The sequence below is a fragment of the Paramormyrops kingsleyae genome, unplaced genomic scaffold (assembly GCF_048594095.1).
Source record: "Paramormyrops kingsleyae isolate MSU_618 unplaced genomic scaffold, PKINGS_0.4 ups353, whole genome shotgun sequence".
NCBI lineage: Eukaryota > Metazoa > Chordata > Actinopteri > Osteoglossiformes > Mormyridae > Paramormyrops > Paramormyrops kingsleyae.
In genome coordinates, this window is record NW_027326290.1 from 1 (window position 1) to 20,615 (window position 20,615).

At 38.2% G+C, this 20,615-nt stretch overlaps 1 protein-coding gene across 4 annotated transcripts; it reads left to right on the forward strand.

Moving 5' to 3' along the window:
- Positions 1–12,368: 12,368 nt before the first annotated feature.
- LOC140577551 (SLIT and NTRK-like protein 5) lies at positions 12,369–19,239 on the forward strand. Of its 4 annotated transcripts, none has more exons than XM_072708810.1 (2): positions 12,369–12,468; positions 14,240–19,239. In XM_072708810.1, the coding sequence occupies exon 2, from the start codon at positions 14,297–14,299 to the stop codon at positions 16,895–16,897; it is 2,601 nt and encodes an 866-aa protein (XP_072564911.1). In that variant the 5' UTR covers positions 12,369–12,468; positions 14,240–14,296; the 3' UTR covers positions 16,898–19,239. The 4 variants fall into 4 exon arrangements, with proteins under 4 accessions (XP_072564911.1, XP_072564912.1, XP_072564909.1 ...); XM_072708811.1 differs by lacking the exon at positions 12,369–12,468 and adding an exon at positions 13,167–13,292; XM_072708808.1 differs by lacking the exon at positions 12,369–12,468 and adding an exon at positions 13,210–13,628.
- The last annotated feature ends 1,376 nt before the right edge of the window (positions 19,240–20,615 follow it).

Below are 20,615 nucleotides of genomic sequence, written 5' to 3' on the forward strand. Positions count from 1 at the left end.
ACCATAGCAACCACCAAAAAATGCATAGCAACACCATAGCAACCATTTAGCTATGCCTAGCTACCAGCTACTTAGACCATAGCAAGACCTCCTGATGCCATAGCAAACACCTTGCAGCACCTAGCAACCACCATGCAACACCATAGCAACCACCTAGAATTGCATAGCAACACCATAGCAACCATCTAGCTATGCCTAGCAACCAGCTACTGAGACCATAGCAATGCCTTCAGACGCCATAGCAAACACCTTGCAGCACCTAGCAACCACCATACAACACCATAGCAACCACCTAGCAACACCATAACAACCATGTTGCACCACCTAGCAACCAGCTACCAACACCCTTGCAATGCCTAATAACAACATTGCAACCACCTAGCAATGCCTAGCGGCACTACAGCAACCGCCTAGCAGCGCCATAGCACCAAACTAGCAACATCATAGCAATCACCTAGCAGTGCACAGACCAGCCACTTTATTAGTAGCACAGGCTCTTCCTCGGTCAGCAGAATAGGCCCATCTCAAAATTTCTTCAGGAATTTTCGTTTCTAGTTATTTATTATTCTTCCGTGATTTTCGGCAATTAATGCGGGTCGTACCGTAGCGTGCAGCCAGGCAAGCTATATATCGAAAGTGAGTCCTTCATGGTGTGAGGTGTGCTATTACTTTTCTGCGCAGAATATGTTACCATGGCGACGTTATTCACGTTAAAACACACTAAAAATCCCATAGGAATGCATTACATGCTAACTTTTACCTAGCATTAGCCATGTGAATAGTAGTAAGGCGCATCTTTTTTCATGGGAGTGAATGGCCCATTGGCTTCAATGCATTTCAGTCAAAGTTGTCCCACTCGGCCAGCGTTCATACCAGAGCAACAAGACTTGGTATTCAACCTTAGGCCACATCACCCAACACCCCAAGTCCAACATCTTGACCCGCACTTGTCTTTCATCCCTCGTTCTCTCCCATTGACTTCAATGCATTTCAGTCAAAGTTGTCCCACTCGGCCAGCATTCATACCACAGCAACAAGACTCGGTATACAACCTTAGGCCTCATCACCCAACACCGCAAGTCCAACATCTTGACCCGCACTCGTCTTTCATCCCTCGTTCCCTCCCATTGACTTCAATGCATTTCAGTCAAAGTTGTCCCACTCGGCCAGCGTTCATACCACAGCAACAAGACTGGGTATTCAACCTTAGGCCTCATCACCCAACACCCCAAGTCCAACATCTTGACCCGCACTCGTCTTTCATCCCTCGTTCTCTCCCATTGGCTTCAATGCATTCCAGTCAAAGTTGTCCCACTCGGCCAGCGTTGATACCTCAGCAACAAGACTCGGTTTTCAACCTTAGACCTCATCACCCAACACCCCAAGTCCAACATCTTCACCTGCACTCGTCTTTCATCCCTCGTTCTCTCCCATTGACTTCAATGCATTTCAGTCAAACTTGTGCTATTCAGCCACTGTTCATGCCACATCATCAACACTTAATATTAAACCTTAGGCCTCATCACCAAACGCCTACCAGCACCGTAGCAACCACCTAGCGATGCCTAGCAACACCATAGCAACCACCTATAATTACATAGCAACTGCATAGCAACCACATAGCAATGCCTAGCTACCAGCTACTGACACCATAGGAACGCCATCGCACAACCTAGCAACCACCTTGCAGCACCTAGCAACCACCTAGCAACACCATAGCAACCACCTACAATTGCATAGCAACACCATAGCAACCACCTAGCTATGCCTAGCAACCACCTAGCAACCAGCTACTGAGACCATAGCAACGCCTTCTGACACCATAGCAACCACCTAGCAACACCATAGCAACCACCGATAATTGCATAGCAACACCATAGCAACCATCTAGCTATGCCTAGCAACCAGCTACTAAGACCATAGCGACGCCTTCTGACATCATAGCAACCACCTTGCAGCAGCTAGCAACCACCTAGCAACACCATAGCAACCACCAATAAATGCATAGCAACACCATAGCAACCATCTAGCTATGCCTAGCAACCAGCTACTGAGACCATAGCAACGCCTTCTGACATCACCACAACCACCTTGAAGCAGCTAGCAACCACCTTGCAACACCATACAACCATGTAGCAACGCCTAGCAACCAGCTACAAACAGCATTGCAATGCCTAATAACAACATTGCAATCACCTAGCAATGCCTAGCGGCACTACAGCAACCGCCTAGCAGCACCATAGCACCAAACTAGCAACATCATAGCAATCACCTAGCAGTGCACAGACCAGCCACTTTATTAGTAGCACAGGCTCTTCCTCGGTCAGCAGAATAGGCCCATCTCAAAATTTCTTCAGGAATTTTCGTTTCTAGTTATTATTTATTATTCTTCCATGATTTTCAGCAATTAATGCGGGTCGTACCGTAGCGTGCAGCCAGGCAATCTATATATCAAAAGTGAGTCCTTCATGGTGTGAGGTGTCCTATTACTTTTCTGCGCAGAATATGTTACCATGGCAACGTTATTCATGTTAAAACACACTAAAAATCACATAGGAATGCATTAAATGCTAACTTTCTCCTAGCATTAGCCTGTATCTAACAAACCATGTGAATAGTAGTAAGGATCGTCTTTTTTCATGGCAGTGAATGGCCCATTGACTTCAATGCATTTCAGTCAAAGTTGTCCCACTCGGCCAGCGTTTATACCACAGCAACAAGACTCGTTATTCAACCTTAGGCCTCATCACCCAACACCCCACGTCAACCAACTTCACCCGCACTCGTCTTTCATCCCTCGTTCTCTCCCATTGACTTCAATGCATTTCAGTCAAAGTTTTCCCACTCGGCCAACGTTCATACCACAGCAACAAGACTCGATATTGAACCTTAGGCCTCATCACCCAACACCCCAAGTCCAACATCTTGACCCGCACTCGTCTTTCATCCCTCGTTTATTATTATTCTTCCGTAGATTTTCGGCAATTAATGTGGGTCGTACCGTAGCGTGCAGCCAGGCAATCTATATATCAAAAGTGAGTCCTTCATGGTGTGAGGTGTCCTATTACTTTTCTGCGCAGAATATGTTACCATGGCGACGTTATTCACGTTAAAACAGACTTAAAATCCCATAGGAATGCATTGAATGCTAACTTTACCTAGCATTAGCCTGTGTCTAACAATCCATGTGAAGAGTAGTAAGAATTGTCTTTCTTCATGGCAGTGAATGGCCCATTGACTTCAATGCATTTCAGTCAAAGTTTTCCCACTCGGCCAGCGTTCATACCACAGCAACAAGACTCTGTATTCAACCTTAGGCCTCATCACCCAACACCCCAAGTCCACCATCTTGACCAGCACTCGTCTTTCATGCCTCGTTCTCTCCCATTGACTTCAATGCATTTTAGTCAAAGTTTTCCCACTGGGCCAGTGTCCATTCCAAAGCAACAAGACTCGGTATTCACGCTCAGGCCTCATAACCCAACCCCCCAAGTCCACCATCTTGACTCGCACTCGTCTTTCATCCAACTCTAACTTTTTATGATTCGACCCGATGTTCTGAACGGATTAAATTCAAGTTCTGAGGTCCCACTGTAATAATACTGAGGTGGCGTGCCATAAAGAAGATGTATAGGGGAGAGCGGGGACAGTTGCTCCACTTTTTGCATTTCCTTCAGTATCTCAGAGATCATTTGCAATAGAAAGTCAAAATTTTAATACATTAAACCCACTTCTGTCACCTATCAACCGATACTGCTACAACATGTATAAATATTTTAACTATGGGTGTAAACCACAGCTTTTCTCGCGTTTCAATACAGTATCGATTCCTTAAGCTAATGGTTCGATTTTTTTTGATACCTCAGAAATTCCAACGATATGATGCGATACGATACGATTCGATTCAGTTCAATACTAGGGATAGTAGTCGAAATGATGTCATTTCATACAATCCTTTACATTTCAATGAGTTAAAAAAGGCAAATATAATTAGCATTTTATCAAATTTTATTTGGAACTGTAAACAATATCTAGTGTAGTCAAGTATGACCCATAACTCAAGCAAAATAAAGTACAATAAGGTAAAAATAAAAACTTTAGATGGATGTAGATTAACATGTTGAATAATTGTTATTTTCAATCAAGTCTTCTCCAGACAAATACAAAAGTATAACAAAAAGTAGACCTATGTCCATAACTGTCATGACCTGCTCGTATGACCCTCTTCTGTGCTAAGCCCCTCATTAACTATGCGTGCAATCCCGATTGTTCCCAGCTGTTTCTTATTGTTTCGTCTATTCCTGTGTATTTAAGTCCATGTCCAAGTCAGAATGATCTACTGTTATGATCGCTGGTTGGCGAACAGGTAGGAAGCGGGGAAGGACAAGGCAGGCAGGTAGGCGAGGATGCAGGTAACGGGGTTTTATTAGGGAAAGACAGGGCAGATGGTGACGAACATCAATGACGGATCTGGGGAAACAGCCTCAGATGCGGACTAAATACCCAAGACCAGCCAAAATAACAGGAAACAGGTGATCACAATCAAAGTACGCGTAGGTAATGAGGGGGCGTGGCACACACGAGGATCGGACAAGCAGGTCATGACATCTACCTACTATAAAAATGTAAAACACATATTAATGTATAAAAATATTGAGTATTCTTTAATATTTATTATTACCATTATTATTATTAATTTCCCTTTGGGATAAATAAAGTATTTTTGAATCGAACTGGGATTTTTAGTTCCTTCACCTTTCTATTTCTCAGCTCGCTTTTCGGAGGGAAGTTAATGTCGTAGTTTTTATGAACAGTCCGAAAATGCCACTCCACATTTCCCTTCTTCGGAATAGCAATTGTAGAGTGACAGATGACGCAAATGCACTTCGAATATGACATGGTGAAATAAACCAGTCCTCCTCCCATTCCGTATGGAAGTGGTCTGCTTTTGGCTTCTTAATTGGTCCAGCTCCCTCATTCATTTTTATACCCTTTCTTAAGTTTAGTAGAAATAAATTGGAGGCTAACTAGGCGACTCAGTAGCTTGCAGCAGCTGGCGCGGTTGAACGCGTCATCCATCCTCTATTTTTTATGCCATACAATCTACCCACACTACCTTTGCAATCGACCAGTAGATCGCGATCGACGTATTGGGCACCCCAGGTGTAGACCATGTATACATCGGAGTGGATCATGAAAACAATACTGGAGCAGGCCAGGAAATAAAAACGCATGTATCGATATTTATGGGGTCACATCGATGCATCGGATCGTTTGCCGTTGAATCGATATATCGATACAAATCGATGTATTGTTACACCACATTGAAGTAAATAACATTTTAATGGAGAGAGAGAAACGTTGCAACCGTCCCCACATACGGTGACGGTTGCAACACTTCTGAGGGGCAGTTGCATCACATATTAAAATGTAATAAAAATCATTCTTTACAAACATTATTCACTTTTTTTGTTTAATTTGATCTGACAGTGTTCATTGAGTTCACTGAGTTGATAACAAAGTTGAGAAGGCAATAATTGGTATTTACCATAGGCGTATGTAACATCCTTACAAAAACACAATGATAGACTTCTATTACTTATTAATGAAATTGTGATTTTAAGCAAATGATAATGGGAATCCATTTAACTTCCTAAAAATGACTTTGATCTACACACTACACATATTGATTGACTGAGAATTAGTGTTACATTCAGTAAAATGATGTGAAAACATATTTGGTTTTTTGATACAGCGCAACTGACATTACACTCACAACTCTTGAGTTAGCCTTGAGTTGCATTGTCTCTGCAGCTAAGTTGAGAATGCGTAGAGGGACACCCCTATCTGTTTTTTTCTTCCTGTCTTGTGTCATACTGAAAAAAAACAGGACATATATTTTGGAAAATATTGCAGCTGAGTCTGACTTTTTCAAAGAGCAAGTTATTGCTATACAGGAGGGAACATCTGACTATTGAAATGTATTCATTATCAAGCCAATAAAACCACATTTTATATACAGTAAAACCGGTCTAAGTCGACACCAGCGGGACTAGCTTAAAAGTGATGACTTAGAGAATTGACGAGATACACCTAAGTCGACACTTTGGCGACTTATGTCTATCTCGCCATTTTGTCGACTAGTAAATATAACTCGCCGTTTTGCCGACTTATAAAGTCGACACTTCAGCGACTCATGTCTATCTCGCCGTTTTGCCAACTAGTAAATATAACACCATACCTCTACTCATCACGGCCTCTGCATCCTTTCTTGACCAGTCAGTACATGCAGTATAGGTTCCTATAAAGCCTTCCAAGTCTTTTACAGACTGCCATGATGTTATTTCCCCCCGGTCTGTCCAATTTCATCTGAATGTTGAACACTCAAAACAATCTATTGTGCTCTGTCATGGATTGCTAACGGAAGAACTGACAGGTCTGCTGCATGCATTGGGTGAATCATGCTCTGCCGTTTATTGCATGGAGTGCTATACCTGGATTGGCCTCTGTGTACTTTATGATTTCATACTTCTCTTTATAAGTTTTTGTACTTAATTTACTCTTTGAACCACCACTAGCCATTTTGAATAACAGTGGCAAAGAACTGCACCCTTCCATGTGCTACAGGCCTACTGTGATACTACAACGCACTCTATACATGCGAGACTTAAGACCAGGGAGCAACTAGAGCGATAGGTGGGGATTCCCCATTTCTACATTGCCGTAGTGACAAGCAGGAGGTGTGAAGCAGGCGGCAGGAATGCAGCGATTGAGGTGTCGACTTACAGGTAGGAAAATCCATTCATTTGTGTTGTTCGGGACCGGGATTTAGGTCACGACTAAGGGAATTTGACGACTTACAAGCGGCGATTTACACAAGGATTTTAAAGGAAACATCATTAGGAAAAATCGGGACTTTTGCTTGAGCGTCGACTTGTGCACATTGACGAGTTACAAGCCGGCGTCTTAGACCAGTTTTACTGTATATTTTATCTAATTTTAATTATTATTGTCATGAGGGAGAGTTGCAATACAGTGTGGGGACAGTTGCAACAAAACGTTGCAACTGACCCCACATGGCCAGCCATTTTTAAACTAGCTATACTAGCTTAGCACATTAGCTTTGAAACATGGTAGCTAAGTCTGTTAAAAGCTAAGAAACTGCAGATTCAAATGATACAACTTTACAATACTTCATGCAAACAGTTTAGACACAGAAAAATTCTGATCATAAAAAAATTACTTTCTTAACTTGCTTTTTGGTTCCCCCAGAAGATATTATCAAAATTGGGTGCAATCTTGCAGAAAGATGGAGGGTGCAACTGAGCATTTGCAGTGTGATTGTCATAACTCTAGCTTGTTTCTTATTGGAGAAATCTGCAGTGTTGCAACTGCCACATGTTGCAAATGTCCCCGCTCTCCCCTGTCTGTATGGAGTATAAGATGTATCCTAACTAGTGCTGTCCCAAACAATTATTCTTTAAATGATTAATCTAGCGATTTTTTTTCTTCGATTATTTGACTAATCTAACAACTATTTTTTTCGATTGATCTGATGACAAAAATCTGAAATTCTCATTAACATTTCAATTTATTAAAACATTTCTAAAACAATAGAGCATTATGAACAAAAAAGGCAAATCATATGATTCAACAAGATTTCTATGTTAGACTGAAGTTAATCATCACTGCAATAGTTTTTACTTAATTATTTCAGTACACAAATTTGACTTTAATGATGAAATAGATGCTAAAACATGGAATGATTTCATAACTAGAGAAACATGTTTTTAACAAACACTAGCAAAGGTAGCTTAAAGTTAAGCTACCTTTGGCGGGCGGCAAATTTCCTTTTTGCAGAGTGGTAGGTGATGTGTCATTAATATTTATGAGAGAAATGCTACATGATTTGCCAGTGCATGCCTTACAAAATAGTGCAGCACTGCTGGCACCAATATTAGACAAAACTATATCGGAAGTCAGTCTGTAATTGATATAGTTTTAACGGTGCCAGCAGTGAAACAAGTAGCCAGCTTATTAGTGGAATAACTTTGTATTGTAAATAAAAACCATGCCGCAGGTCCAATAAATAAAATATTGTAGCTCTCGAGTGGTGAAGAGATCATCAGGTGGTGAAGTTCAGTTTTTAGCAGACTGTTTTATTGCACGATTCTTAAAAAGGACAACGTTAACGTGCTCCCAATAATATGTAGTTTTACACAACGCGTCGACACAAAAATTCCACATTAATGCATTTTTATTATCGACATTATCGATTACGTCAAATAATCATTCCAGCCCTAATCCTAACATACTAGTGTTTTTCAGTAGCTTTTTATCAATGTTGGTGTTTTTTGCAATAAAAGCAAGTGGGACCAGATACAGAGTTAACCATTCTCAACCATCAACCATTTAACCTCGGTACTACAGCAGGATTGTTACGTGTTCAGTTTCACATTTAATTACATCCACCAAAGATGTGTCATCTATAATTTGCCCGGTTTCTCAAAACCATTTTAATGCTACATCGTTTGTAAGTTCTACCTCAAGTTGTCTCAACACTCCAACCTGATTCATGAAACATTTTAGTTAAATATATCTTATGTAAGATATTCTTTCTCTCTTAGCTGTCTGTTATCGCTGTAGCCAGCTCATACTGCTAATTTAAAATAACACTAACATTGTTAAGGGTACAGTTTCATAACCAAACAAATTTATTTACATGTAAGTCTAATATATTTTCCCCATATAAACTTTGTAGTCAACACTGAAGCACATAGGACATTCTCGTGTTTAGACAGTAATACAACTTTTCTTTCGGCTATTGTGCCATTGCTCCTCCCGATATCAATGACATGCACACATATTGGTGCACACAGATATTTTATAGAACAAATAAAAATAAAATGGTGATGCCGCAATCTTGGAGAGGCAGGTTCATGCACACAATCAGCAAAAATCATATTTGCAATTAGATGATTCAAGTTGTTAATTTTGTATTTTGTTTTGAGGTTCTCCCCATGTTTGATTAATAATACTTCAAAGCATTCCTACAGTATTATATTTATAAAGAACACCACATTCTCTCATGCAGCAGTCAAGCAATTGCTGCATGGAGGAAATAATCAACCCTTGAGCCATCGAGGTCAACCAATCAGGTGTTCCGGCACCTATTAAGGTCACACTTAAGAAGCTCTCCCTTGAGCAGAACTCCTTAGAGATTGATCAAGAACCATACATAGAAAAACAAATACCTTTCTTAAGATAGATCTCCAGAGTCTTTGGAAGATGCTAAGAGTGATCGTTATCAAGAAACCAGGCCCAAAACTTTTACTAAACATGGTATGTATTAAAACATCCAAAAAGTCTTCATTGTCACACTTTTTCCTGAAGCATTCTCTGGAACTTTGTCAAACACTCCCCACGCCTTGAATCTTTTTTATCACTAGACTAACTAGACAAGTGACAACAGCCATTATAGATGCAGAATGACTTATATTAAAGACATGATTATTCATGTTCTTATTTTCACTAAACCAAAACCAATAATATGTATCATAATATTTATATATGTATTGCGGTTACTTGGTATATCTCTCATTTTAAAGTACCTCTGATTAAGGCTATTCAGAAATTTGCTGTGAAATCATTTGGTATGAACTGCAATAGCAATGTAGCATTTTTCCTTACAATACTTATTACCATTGTTTAAAAATGACAGAGCATGCTGGCTTTGACTGTTTCATTTGTAGTTGCAGACCATGGTGAAAGAACATGGTGGATTTATACAGCTGACATCACGAAACAATATGATACATAAAGTGGTAATTTTTGTGTTATTGAGCTGTAGCCAGGACAGATGTAGTTCCACTGTTCATGAGGCTATAGATAAGCAATTGAAATGTGATGTAAGCAAGAAAACCCATCCTGTGGAGACAGCATGTGATGAAGTGATTACAAAGCTGGACTAGTTCCAAGGATGTAGAACACTACTGTTATATCCTTGAAGAAAGTACAGGACTTGACCTCCTTCAATAAAAATCTCAATGTGGAATTATATAAAGATGTAAAAAAAAACATGTTTAATTTAGGTGCCCGTAAAGGAATAAAATTCCATGCAAAATGCATTTGGATAAAAACAAGTGACATTACACTTGTTCATCATCATCATCATATTATTATTATTATTATTATTATTATTATTATTATTATTATGCTGAATATTAAATATATCACCAGTATGTACATATACGATTTTTAATGTTATGTATACAGTATATCACAATGCCATCTATAAGCACGGTCCATCTTAGTTCAATCTCTTAATTAATTAATTATTTGTAAGTTTTTTTTCTGACATGTTGAATTCCCTGTATGTATATATACACACACACACACACACATATATATACTGTATATATATATATATATATATATATATATATATATATATGTATATATATATATATATATATATATATATATATATATATATATACACACACAGTGGTACCTCAGTTCTCGAACTCATTAGAGCTCGAATTTCTTACAAGTCAAACCAACCAGTTCGGAAAAAAATTACCTAGTACTCGATCTAAATCTCAGAAGTCAAACCGTGAACGCTGACCTAAGATAACTTGTATGCGCAGGGAAATGAGTCACGCGGCACATCTCTCAGCAGAAACAAAGGGTAAGGCTTCAGTCTTAGCCTCGCATTCGCTGTGATAGCATCGTGCATGTTTACACAAGCTGAATAGTGAATGCATATATTTAGACAGTAAAAATACATATAGACAGTAACAGTAATTATTATTATATAATAAAATACATTTAAAAATAAATATTTCTCATAAATTATTTTAATATTAATAATAAACCATTAATTCATTTAATTACAATAATATTGTCGTGCCAAGCGGAGACGGAACGGAGATAAAGGCGCAGACGTCAGGGTATCAGGGAATACGAGGTTTAATTACAGGTAAGGCAGGCAAAAGGCAGACGGACAATACAAGGACCAGACTGGGGAAACAAACTGAAACGCGGACGAAATACAGAGGACTAATGACAACAACCAGAAACAGCTGATCGGGAATTCCACACGGGGTTAACGAGGGGGCGTGGCACACGGAAGGAGCGGACAATCGGGACAGGACATATTGTTTTTTTTAACTTTACACATTGTTTGAATACATTTATTTTCTTACTTTATAAATTACTGTTTTGATAAATGTCCTTAGATGTGTTTAGTACAGTATTTGCTCTTCTTGTTTTATCCGGTTCATTTAGAGTTTAAATGCTTAAAAATAAATATATATATATATATATATATATATATATATATATATATATATATATATATATATATATATATACAGGGGCGCCGTAAGGGGGAGAAAAGCTAGGACGAGTGACAGGGGCCCTAAAAAATTAGGAAAATAACTGGAATTGTTTGGACTGGGGGGCCTAATATGATATGCTGTGTGTATATATATGTGTGTGTATATATATGTGTGTGTGTGTATGTATATATATATATATATATATATATATATATATATATATATATATATGTATATTTAGGTGTAATTTCTTTGGGGCCGGGAACCATTTCCATTACCTTTTATGGGGAAAATTCGATCAGAACCCGAACTTTTTAGGATTTCATCCGGAGTTCTGAACGGATTACGTTCGAGTTCTGAGGTACCACTGTATATATATATATATATATATATATATATATATATATATATATATATATATATATATATATATATATATATATAAAACCAATATTCATATTAAAGGTATTTCTCTGTCTCTTCAAGTCGAATCACTACTTTCCTGACAGTGTGATCTAATTGCATTATTTATAACGAGCTGGGGTGCTTAATCATTTTTATGTATAATCGAAACGCACGTTGCAATTAATGAATGCCTTCTCGTGGTGTTAAACTTACAAAAATTCATACAACAGCACTGTCGACCTTTGTCCTTAAAAAAATAAAATTAAGAATTCAGGAAGATCTGTTTGCAACGCAGCACAAATAAGCCATACCACTGGAAAGATGTTGGGGGTTCCATGCTTTCTTTTACCGTTTCATCTTTGTGTTCTACGGCAAAATAAGCCTTACCTTCATGCAACCGATGCTTTTTGTGATTTTGCGAGTATTTATAGCGCTCTTTTAATGTATACCCTTGATAAACTGCTTGTTTAAAATTGCTGTGTGGAGGTCAGATCTTTACTGAGAAACGCTGTAACCTGCTTTGTCCGCTTGACCGTCACGTTGCAGGCGTGAATGAGGCAATTCAACGCCTGGTGCACGGAGCATAGAAAGCTCGGAGGCTCCACTTGAAGGATTTGACAGTCAGGAAAAACGAGAGAGCAGAGAAGTAAATGTCAATCTGAGCGGTACGGGTGGAAACTGCTCCTATTGTAATGGTTTGGCATTCAGAGAGTCCGACCGGGTAAGAAATTCGAAATTTCATCCGAAGTAATTACCGGTTTCCCTTTGATCTTACCAAAACCAGAATAAGCTCTGTCTATGGTCCTGAAATGCAATCTGTCTCTGATTCTGTGCGCTTTGCAAAATTATATTATGTTACGATAGATTTTCCAGGTTTAGTTGGAATACACACATACAGATTTTTCTTTTGCCAAAGCAATGAAGACAATTGAATTGAGCCATTATTACTTCGTATTATACCATATACATGGATCACTACATGGTCAAACGGGGTTTAATATATGAAAAAGGTTTTTATATAGAAGTACTTGTACATCTCTCTTGGTGATAATGGAATTCTCACGATCTCAAAAACAACAAGAGAAAACCCTAGCACGTAAGAAATGAGTGGTTCGGTCGCACAATTTTGATAGTCTAATATGTAAACAGCCGAAGAAATTAATGTGCAGAGAAACAGTGAATAGGGATACCAGATTAAACGAATGGCTTTTGAAGGATACGAAAATGTTTCGGCTCTAAACTGTTATGCATGATGGAGACAGCCAGGAGCAATGGTCAGGTTTAACAGGGACTCTGGATTTAGTAGGGGAACTCGCACACACACACACACACACACAAACACACAATATATATATATAAATATAAAATAAATAAATTCACTAGTTATTGTGTGTGCATCGCCCTGTGTGAACGAGCGTGTGAAGATATGTGCGTGCGTGCGAGCGCGTGTGTGTGTGACACGGAGACAGAGAGAGAGAGACATGAGGGAGTGGGTTTGTGTGTAAATCAAGAGGTTCTTCGGCCAAATCGGCACAAGAAAAACAGGTTTAATATTGTATTATTTCTGCCTGATCGAGGTGAAATGCTGCGTATTAAGACAATGACGTAGTATTTCCGTTTGTGCTTTTTAATGAACTCCGCTCTTTTTTTCTGGGGAGCTGTGACTGTCGTCGCTGTTATAATCAGCATTTCTTGCCCTTGTGAGATCGGCGATGCACATTTCTCTTGATAAATACCCTGATCTGCATGCTTTTCGTGGGCCCGTTTTACGACACGTTAAACTAAATAGTTTGCAATCGGAATAATGCAATGCCACTTTTAAGTCGTTGGATATGCATGGTGAGTGCGGCGAATGCATCTGGAAAAGGCTGCATTATCGAGGTTAAGTATACTTTCATCTGTAAGAATCACGTACGAATCGGAAAATTATTGATTTGCACGATAACGAAAAAATGTCGGGGGTTACCTGTGAGTTTTTGCATTTTTAACTAGTTGTTTCAAAAGATTATTCTAATAAGACAACTCACATTTTTCACGCCGGCTGTACATATTGTATAGCCACAGACCGCGTTGTAAAGCCATCAGTGTAGCATGCATTTGTTTCATTAGAATCGTGATGCTATATACATTTATTTGGAATTTCATTTTATTACATGGGTGAATGTGTCGAAAATATTTATACTTATTTATGGCTAGTAGTCTAAAAATCTCGAATGCCTCCTTGCCATTTTATGCAGTAATAAGATAAAGAAAAATAATGTAAATATTCAAATTGTCGTTAAGGTTAAAGTTAATATTTATCAGGAATATTTTAACGTACTTTTATTTGTTTTATTGTGTTTGTGTTAATTGCAGAATCCTGACAGTCTTGTATTGCAAGGGTTTATATATAGGATATACTTGTTATGTTTCACTGTTTGCATTTTTATTATTATTATTATTATTATTATTATTATTGTTATTATGTTCATTGATTTATTTTTATTTTTTAGATGATGTTACGTACTGCTACTGCACTACAGTAAATCTGGCCGTCTATTTCTGTGAAAATGCCTATCTGGATATGGAAATTCACCCTGCTTGTTACCACATCTCTCAGCTTCGTGGAGATGTATGATGGTTATGGGGAGATTTGTAGAAATCTTTGTACATGCGAGGAGAAGGACGGGATTCTGACAGTGAGCTGTGAGAACAGAGGAATCGTCCGGCTGTCGGAAATTAGCCCTGTGCGTTTTCCCATGTACCATCTCCTACTGACTGGAAATCTCCTAAAGAGGCTATCTCCAAATGACTTCATCAATTACACGGCGGTTACTATTTTACATTTAGGGAACAATGACATATCTGAGGTTGAAACGGGTGCATTCAATGGACTTCAGGGATTAAGGCGGTTGCATCTCAACAATAACAAAATCGATGCCCTGAGGGATGATACTTTTGTGGGCCTTGAGAGATTGGAGTACCTGCAGATTGATTACAATTACATCACCCACATAGAACCCAATGCCTTTGGTAAACTTCACCACCTGGAAGTGCTGATTCTGAATGACAACTTGCTATCGGCTCTGCCTACCAATATTTTCCGACATGTTCCCCTGACTCACCTTGATCTGAGGGGCAATCGGCTGAAAATGTTCCCATATGTGGGCCTTCTGGAACACATGGATAAAGTAGTGGAATTACAGTTAGAGGAGAACCCATGGAATTGTTCTTGCGAACTCATTACTCTGAAGGCCTGGCTGGAGAGCATCTCCTACACTGCCTTAGTGGGGGAGGTTGTTTGTGAAACGCCTTTTCGGCTGCATGGGAGAGACCTGGATGAGGTTTCCAAGCAGGAATTATGCCCCAGGAGAGCCATTTCAGAGTATGAAATGCGGCCACAGCCACCTCTGAGCACGATTGGATACTTCCAGACCATGCCTGCAGTGGTGACAGTATCGGCTACATCATCCGCAGTTTTACGGTCTTCTTCAAGGCCAACAAAGGGCACTGGTCAATTGAGCAGGTCAAAGACCAAACCCACATCTCGCATCCCCTCTAATATCCCATACAACTATGGTCCCATAATTGCTTATCAAACTAAATCTCCTGTGCCTTTGGACTGCCCAGCGGCTTGCACGTGCAATTTACAAATCTCTGACCTTGGCCTGAATGTTAATTGTCAAGAAAGAAAAATAGAAAACATCTCTGATTTAAAGCCTAAACCATACAATCCAAAAAAGATGTACCTTACAGGAAATTATATTTCAGTTGTTCGAAGATCTGATTTCATTGAGGCCACTGGATTAGATCTGCTTCACCTTGGAAACAACCGAATAGCTATCATTCATGATAGAGCCTTTGGGGACTTAGCACATTTGCGTAGGTTGTATTTGAATGGCAATTTGATTGAGCGCCTCACAATAGATATGTTTTATGGCCTCCAAAGTCTGCAATACTTGTACTTAGAATACAATGTAATCAGAGAAATAGTGTCAGGAACCTTTCAATATCTACCCAATCTCCAGTTACTTTTCCTAAACAACAATGTTCTGAAAACCCTGCCTGGTGGCGTATTTTCTGGCTTGACACTAGCCAGACTTAACCTCTGCAGTAACCATTTCCAGAATCTCCCAGTAAATGGTGTCTTAGATCACCTGAAATCTCTTGTGCAGATAGACCTACATGAGAACCCATGGGATTGTTCCTGCGATGTGGTGGGCATGAAAATGTGGTTGGAGCTGCTTAATGCCGGCACAGTGGTGAATGGTGTGCTGTGTGAAACGCCAAAAAAGCTCACTGGGCAGGATGTGCGTTCTGTCAGTTCTGATCAGCTGTGTACAGACTATTCTGATGTGATTGTCTCAACACTGTCTCCAACTGAAGAGTCTTTATCAGAGAGCCCAACTACTATAGAAAGCTCCTTGAGATACACACCCTCCAGCACAGTCCCGCTGTCTGTGTTGATTTTGAGCCTCCTTTTGGTGTTTATAATGTCGGTTTTTGTTGCTGCGGGACTGTTCGTGGTCGTGATGAAACGACGTAAAAAGTCTCAAAATGAACGTACCAGCACAAATAACTCTGATGTGAGCTCATTCAACTTGCACTATAGTCTTTATAGTAACAGGTCAGTCCCAAAAGTTAAACCCCCTGCGGGACATGTTTATGAGTATATTCCACACTCGCTGGGTCACATGTGCAAAAATCCCATTTATAGGTCTAGAGAAGGCAATGCAGTGGAGGATTATAGAGACCTGCATGAGCTAAAGGTGTCGTACAGGAACAACACTGATGAAGAGAGGGACAGTGGTCTCAGGAGTCCCACATACAGTGTGAGTACTATAGAACCACGTGATGATCCCTCCCCTGTGCAAGATGCTGAGCACTTCTTCAGAGCCATTCTTGAGCCTGACAAACAGTCGCCCTCTGGACACAGTTACGAATATAAGTACAGTGGCCCTGCTTCTTATACCTATACACCGAACTATGATGTCAGGCGCCAGTTCTTGCATCCCGAGAGGATACGAGAGACTGTGTTGTACAGCACAACACCAAGTACTATTTACATTGAGCCCACCAGGAATGAATATTTGGAATTAAAAGCTAAACTTCAAGTGGAGCCGGACTACCTTGAAGTTCTTGAGAAGCAGACAACGTTTAGTCAATTTTGAACTGCTTGACTATACATTTAAATATATAAACATGAATTTCTATAAGTTGGAAGGTGCTTTGGCACTAGGGAACCATCGTTAAGGAAGATAAACCTGGGGTGTGCCGGACTATGTTATTCTTATTTTTAGAACCGCATTACATGACTGACATCAGATGCCATCAAAACGAAAATGGATGGATATAAAAGGTTGTGATTCATATCTGTCGATGCAAAATATATTTTTTTTACTTTTAAGATTACATACATATTAATGTAGATGTACAGGTAAATTTACCGAAATGAAGCTTAACAAGTATAATCATACATACAGTATATTGTGAATAACAAATGTTTATTATTCATCCTCTGATTTAAAGAAAAAGAAAAAAAAACATGCAAAATAACGGTGCACATTTTATTCTGTAGGACATTTCTGCTCTTGTCTGGTACTATTTATTGGTATATGCTCTTGAAATTCATCATGTTAACAGTTGATTCTTCCTTTATATTTCATAAGTTCTGTTTTATTGTCACACGTAAAGCCTCTGTGTTGTTTTGGATCATTTACAGTAGCTTGCATAGTCAGGTTGGCTTTATTTAAAGTTGGCACACCCCAATGTCAAATCAGACATTGTGTCAAAAAAGTGTCTTTGTATGCTTTCTGCACTTTTTGGAAGAGGTGGGGGGAGTGGTCTTCACAATATCTCAAAAGAAAACATAAGCCTATTATATATTAATAATGAATATCTGTATTCATTCTTAATATGTATTTTTAGTTGTATTTAAAACCCATAAATAATATTAAAGTAATAATTATGTTGTAGTACTGATATTTTAACATAACATCTATTTTTTATACAGGCATTGGAAACCTGTCCCTTACTGCTTTAGGTTTTGTTTGCTTTCATTTGCTTTGCACATATTGCACTACTTATATTGACCAAAATGTGTTTATATCAACAATAAATATGATATCAGGTTTTCATACATGCATACTATTTGAAACATTTCCACAAAAAAAATCTGAGGCAGCTATTGGAATTTAAGGTAGAAGAATTTTTGGTGTAATGGATATTTAATTTATGAATGACTGGTTCGGTGCAATTATTTTTCTACATTTTATTTGATTTGGCAATACATGTAAACATTTTCAGTGTACCATGAAATTACAACTGGCCAGACAGAAGCCGCTGATGTGTTTGATTCTTTAAGACTCAGTTAGAATGGGGTTGCTGAAGGTGTGTTCTCAGTGATATATTTGGGGTGACATAACATTAGGAAATACACAGTATATAGGAAATTCAGAATATTTGTAAAGATATTATTATTATTATTATAGTTATTATTATAAAAAATAATTAAAAAATGAATGATGGTGAAGGGGTAGATTAAACAATTGATATAAGATGGGCAAGAAAAAACAAAACAAAATATATTTGATTGATACTCTTACACCTTTCAGAAACATTTCATTTTTCACCTTTTCAGTGTCCGCTGTATATAGGCTCTGGCAGTGTGCATTTGTGTTTGATATGTGCACATTTTCCTGCTTAAGTTACTTGGTCTACTTTGGAGATATGTAGCACCAGCTAATTCCCTTCTTGCTTATTCTCTCAAGGATGTCACGTGATGGGTTCACAAAATTAACAATTCACTCTTGAATTGTAGAGGGTGCACATATCTGTATATTAACAGTTATATAGAAGTCATCTGAGCAATAACTCATCTTAACACCAGTAGGAGTTACAGGTGTTTTAATACAAAATAGCAATGTGCGTGTGACTGTTTATGTGTGTGGGGGCCCAAGAGACAATGTTTTCTGTTTATTATTAAAAATAATAAAAACCTTAATTTTTTGTAGCGGACACATATTTCCAGCTTCCTAACTGAATAAAAAAAAAAAGAAAAAAAGGATAGCATTTTTAAAAAGTCTGTAATTGCCTGTAGCTAATCCATCCATTTCAGGGCTTTGGCTAGCACTCTGGGGGAGGTTCAGACAACACTGAAAACCTGACCAGAATAACAGGAATACAAATATGTTAATGGAATCCAGGTTGGGCATTTTTTATCTTCACTTCTGAAATCAGAAACAGTACCTTTATCAAGCTGTGGCCTCTATAATTCTGTTGGCTGACAAAATGTAAAAAAATTTCATTTAAATATCTAGCTTAAGCCAGTGTGGAAGACATTGCAACCATTTTTTATTCTAAATCAATTTTAAAGCAAACAATGTGTATGAGAAACAGCAACAAGTTTATTTTTTTATTTTTTAAGAGTTAAAGGCATGAAAACAATTTGTTCATCTATAAAGTTGTCTTTTGTCTTTAATACTATGTAATTATAATTTTATAATTATTATTATTATTTTTTTCCAGATAAAATTGCAGTATCCATGTTTATTTCTATGTATGTACAATAATGTTCTGCTCTGTTTATTCTTACAATACAGTTATTTTGTAATTGAGCAATGGAAATGCAACCTTTTTAGGTATATTTAAAAAGAAAAACAAAAAAACAAATGTTTTCTGCTAATTTTATTTGCCGTCTTTTATTCCCTCACAAATTTTTTTTTCTTTATCCAATTACTAGACAGATAGGTATTATCTACTCTTTCTAGGAATATATATGTGAATGTACATTTTCTACTTTTACAAATTATATCTAACATAAAACAGAACTTGAAAGGGGGGAAGGGCTGAATTATCAGTAAAGTCTTTGGAATCAGCTGACTTTTTACTGAGTAGTCCTGTATAACGGGTTGTACCATTTACAAACCTAAATTGTCCCATAAGTTTGGCATGTCCCTGTGAGTGATTTTTCTTGTGGTGTTACTCTTGCAGATCCAATGCCATGGTGTCCCTGATTTTGATGAATTCCAGTCACAATGTTACTGACTCTCTAGGCATACCTCAGGATGTTTGCCCAAAAACAGGAAGCTGATTAATTGTTTCCACCATCGTGTCAATAATTTAACTAATGTTTTTTCACTATATTTTAAGAGCATCCCTTTTTCAGTGGGAGCTAAGTAGATTTGATTAAAAATGATGAGTGCCAGTGGCAGTAAGAATCAATGTTTTCAGGAGTCTCAAGCAGATATGTATGTAGATTGTGTACATACAAAATATTGTATGCCAATTGGCAGGTGGACGGGATGGTAGTATAAGATGGTTGGTGATTTGCCATAATCCGTAGTTCCATCCTGTTCAGTTTGGCTATGGGGAAAGGGAAATGAAGGCATGATTTTGTTTTTAGTTAATTAACCTTACATATCAAGATATTCTGCTAGCTTCTGCGCACACACCTAGCGGTGATTTTGCCAGGGCTATTTTTTATTACAGGGTGATAAAGGTATGTTTACTGCCACTATTTCTGTATTTCAACATGTGACACTGTGACAAATGGATTCAGTATCTGTGTTTTTGTGTGTTGATAAATATGAGCAGATGTGCTGAAATTAAAATTAGCTTCATTAGGAAATTCCTTGCAGCCTAAGATGCAATAAGGCTTGTAAAAGGAAGTGTCCTTTGATTGGTCTGATGGTGGACTGGAAGGAGGGACAAAATTAATTTTCTGCTTTTCCGTGGGGGATTTACTATTATTCTTGCATTATTTTGCAAGGAATTCTGTAAAAAAAAAAAAGGATATTTTTTATGTGTGCACTCACATATGGCACTATTGTTTTTCAGCAAATGGACATTATTTGGTTCCCTAGCAGACACTAATCAAAAGTAATCTGT